The 4,396-nt window shown below is 40.2% G+C and overlaps 1 protein-coding gene across 1 annotated transcript in view; it reads right to left on the bottom strand.

The window, feature by feature from the left end:
• Positions 1 to 3,433, bottom strand: part of LOC103610921 (thyroid receptor-interacting protein 11-like) — a 28,719-nt gene extending 25,286 nt beyond the window's left edge. Inside the window, 2 exon segments of the mRNA XM_008594981.1 lie at positions 1,830 to 1,888; positions 3,254 to 3,433. Of these exon segments, the coding sequence (XP_008593203.1) occupies positions 1,830 to 1,888; positions 3,254 to 3,392 (198 nt within the window). The 5' untranslated portion in view covers positions 3,393 to 3,433.
• Positions 3,434 to 4,396: the final 963 nt, after the last annotated feature.

Below are 4,396 nucleotides of genomic sequence, written 5' to 3'. Positions count from 1 at the left end.
CCCTGGGAAGTCCAATCGTCTCTTTTCCTCTACTATTTGAGTAGCTTATGGTACTTTGAATAAACACCAAATGAGAAAGTTAACTTGCATTTGGAGGTGTTTTATCAGAAACAAATATTTCTAAACACTAGAATCATACTATAGTCCAATGATAACACTATGAGAGGCATTAAAAGAACTGAGATCAACAGAAGGACAGAAGACTTCTATCTCCCTTCTCAAGCTCAATATGGAGCAGACATTCATTGAGCAGGTTAACCTTATTTATTTTTTTTTATCGAAATGTACACTGGTGAATTAACCAAAGCTAATGCTCCTACACACACCTCTGCCCTTTAATTTTTCTGGGTGGATCTGTGCCAATGAGTGCTTTCTCAGGATTTCTTTAGGAACTGTGGGAACAATTTCCTATCTCGGCTGTACACAAAGAAACTGTTTGTCACTGGAACACACCTACTTTACTTATTAGGTAATTACTAAGGTATTAGCTAAGATCTCTAAGTGCCACCAAACTGTCATCTTGTACTGAAGCAGAATACCACTGTAATTGTTCTTGAGAGATCCCTCTACTTTCAAATTCCACAATCCCACCTGGATAATCTAGACCAGAGTTCAACAATGCTAGTCAGTAAATATTTTCTAATATCTAAATTCAATGTTCTCTTTTTATGGGCATAGTTAAGAGGAAAACATGCTTACCACAGACCTCTAAGAATATCTTTTGCTGAAACACAATCATTAATTGTTCTCTCACTGTTCTTATCTCAAGGTTAATAGTTGAGTTTCTTTACTCCTTTACAATAGAACCTACTTTTTCTTTTTTCTTTTTTTTACCAGTAAGTGGATCGCAAGGGGATCGCAACCCTCTGCACGATGTTGTCTGCACTATGCTCAGCCAGTGAGCACACCGGCCATCGCTATATAGGACCTGAACCTGCAGCCTTGGCGCTCCCAGCACTGCACTCACCCAAGTGAGCCAGGGGACCGGCCCTAGAAACTACTTTTAAATCCTTTCATTTTCTTTATGGCTTTCCTTTGAACTCTTTTCCAATCTTTTCTCATCCCTATTAAGTACAATGTGAACTAGTTACGACTAGACACTTGACCAATAATGAATAAAACAGTAAAATTAATTGGCTATACCTATATTCTTAAATCATCCCTATTAAGTACAATGTGAACTGGTTACGACTAGACACTTGACCAATAATGAATAAAATGGTAAAATTAATTTGCTATACCTATATTCTTAACTACTTTGTATCCAAATATAATTGTTATTTTAATGTTTGGGAATTAAAAAGCTGTAAATTAAACAGAACTACAGTCTTCATATTATACTTAAATGTACTTCTGCAATTAAACACACTCTTAGAACACAGTAAATCCTCGATAATGATAGATTTTTGTAACAGTCATTTCTACATTTGGCAGTTTTCCTACTTCCAGCATATAGAAATAGAGATGGGAATATTAAAGAACAGCAAACTGCAGTAACATGTAAATATATTCTTCATCTAAAGGCGGCTGATAAAAGCTCACAAAAACAGACATAAAGAAGAAGAGATAAAAAGTGGAAGGGAGTGCATTTACAATGAGAGGACTGAAATAAAGTTTGAATAACTCTCACAGCTTCCAAATAGGAAAAGCTGGGCTGGCCGGTTAGCTCAGTTGGTTAGAGCAAGGTGTTGATAACACCAAGGTCAAGGTTTCGGATCCCCTTACTGGCCAACCACAAAAAAAAAAAAAAAAAAAAGAAAGAAAGAAAGAGAAGAAAAGAAAAAAAGGAAAGAAAAATCTAAGTTTAATCAGTCTTTAATTATCCTTACCTCTGATATTAAGACTGCTTGAATGGCTTCAGTTTCCGTTCTCATATAATAAGGTAATTCTGTTACAAAAGAAATAGCATATACTGAATATCCGATCAACACATGAAGCATAAGCAAGCATTTTAAGGAAAATATATTTCAGTGGGTTTAAACAGAATAGTAGGCAGATATGAGAGCAAATTCAGACGTAAACCACTTGATTTTCATCACAACTTTCCATTGCCATTAATGTTGGTCATTATCATAGAAGTCATTATTTTGCCTGTGTCCTATACCTTCGGATGTCTACCTTTACTCCCTTGAAGTGCTCATTAAGTTTTGAAAACTGACACTCTTTCTCTGTTGACTTACCCTGTAATTTTATATGAAACTTATTCAACTGGGACTTAAGGCCTTATTTCTAACTTCTGCTTCTAATAATATCAAATAATTAATGACCTGTAAACAAAAAATGAAAATACACTAAAAGAATGCTTGTTTAAACCAACATAGATATAACTTACTAAAAATAATAATGAGCTCAGTCTGATTTTATACATTTGCATTTTAAAGTGAAGTCAGAGCCCAGTAGTGCCAAAATAACACCATTGATGCTGTCAGAAAATTATCATCCACAAAGTTATTTTTTTCTAGGTATTAGTGTTTTTTCATTACTCACAGCACTCTAATATTATAAAAACAACTTCTCTGAACTATAATATAAGTCAAAAGAAAATACAAGCAGCATGCAATAAATTGTACTGACAAAACACCCTTGTTCTGAAAATCACAGGTAGGGTTGCTTCTCTGGTTGTTTACACATTTTGTTTGAAACTCTAGCTGTCTAATTGCTACCCTGAAGAAGACAAAGTATAACCTAATCTGTTTAGAATAGTAATTTTTAAAAGCAGCTGGAACTGTACAATGTGTCATCACAGTAAGTAAAAATATAACTGAATGGAAAAAACAGCTTTGTCTCACTAACAAATAATATACACAAGACAGAAAGGGCAAGAGTTACCAAATGTTTTAATTATCAGTGATTTCCATTGTTACAAAAATAGAAGAAAACAAAAAAAGTGGCGACTTATCATATACACTTCTTATAACTGTGACAAAATGAAGATGGTCAAAATTCAGATCTGCCCCCAAAATGAGGGCAGAATAAGTGGTGGGTGTGAATGAACCAAAGAAAACTAAACTCTACTCCACCTCGGAGCAGTTTCACTCTGAGATGTCCAGAGTAGTCCAAACACGAGAACCAGACTCCTCCCGCAGACCCCCGTGGTCATTCATCACAGAAACTCAACCCAACCGGGAAGAGTCAAAGGAGGAGTGGTAATAAAAAGGGACGGGGTGGGAGTCGTCTGCGACCTGTCCCCGTCTGCTGACGGACGTTCCCAGGGTCCCAGGAAAGCCCTCCCTCCCCTGGCTCCAGCTCTCACCTTCCACTTCCTCCGTGGCCTCCCTCAGCATGTTCTTTGTCAGATTTGAAATCTGGCAGGTGAGGGAAGCCAGGCCACCCCACACTCCACCCAGAGACTGGCCCAAGCCGGCGCCGAGGCCCCCAAGCCAGTCCGACATCGCTGCGGGTTTACAGAACGACCCTGTCAGCTCCGAAGGAAGCGTCCAGCGCCGTCGGACAACCCCGCCAAATGTCCTCGAACATCGGCCTTCACGGGACGAGTCCCCATCCAAACGCTCAGAATTCCACGGCACACGCGGGGGTCCCTGGCAACGCTGGCTTCCCTGGCAACGCCGGCTTCGCGGGGGGTGGGGGGGCTCCCACCAAGGGCCGGGTTCTGCCTGGAAATGCAAAGGCCTGGCCCGGAACTCGGTACATTGTGTTGTCTAACTGTGCCTTCTTAAATCTTCTTATACCGAGTTTGCTTAGGATTTTTACATGGAATTCCTTTTCGGTCTTATTACAGATTTCGTACTCTAAGGTACCTGATACTTCAGAGTTATGGTATTCCTTAGTGGACTCATATTTTCTATCATTATTTTTTTATTTATTTATTTTTTTTTTGGTATTTGTAGTATGTCTATATTGTTGTCTGGTCATCTTGCTTCTTGTACTGCTTTATTACTCTCCTTCCCTGGACTTTACTTCTGACCTTCGTAGGGTCAATGCCGTTGAGTTGTTGGCAGTCCACCTGCACAGCAGTAGTGGTTGCTGTGGCTGCTGCTGTAATAGTAGACTTCCCTTGTGATGGCAGTGGCTGTGTTCATGACTTTTGTGGGCTGCCTATGTGGCAGCAGTGGCTCCAGTGGTGGCAGGCTGCATGAAGGTGGTGCCTGCATTGCAGCATTGGTGCTAGCGACTGTAGAAATGGTGGTTGCGGCAGTTGCCCAATTGACTGTGTTATCCACAGCAGTGGCTTGAGCAGCTATAGTGTCTGCAGTGCAGCGAGGTTACCTGTTGGTGGCTCTAAGGGCATCCTTCATAGATGTGGTACCTGTGCAGTAGACAATGCCTCTGGTGACTGTGGCAGTGGTGGCAGAGTGCCCCTTTTTAATCTTCTTCTGTGGGAGGAATGCTTCATGGGCACCTCTACTCTGCCATCTTACTGAAAGTCTCTGTCAAC

Source organism: Galeopterus variegatus, unplaced genomic scaffold, assembly GCF_000696425.1.
Source record: "Galeopterus variegatus unplaced genomic scaffold, G_variegatus-3.0.2 Scaffold12053, whole genome shotgun sequence".
Classification (NCBI taxonomy): domain Eukaryota; kingdom Metazoa; phylum Chordata; class Mammalia; order Dermoptera; family Cynocephalidae; genus Galeopterus; species Galeopterus variegatus.
The sequence above is the reverse complement of the archived record's forward strand: the minus strand, read 5'-3'. Positions and strand labels throughout refer to the sequence as shown.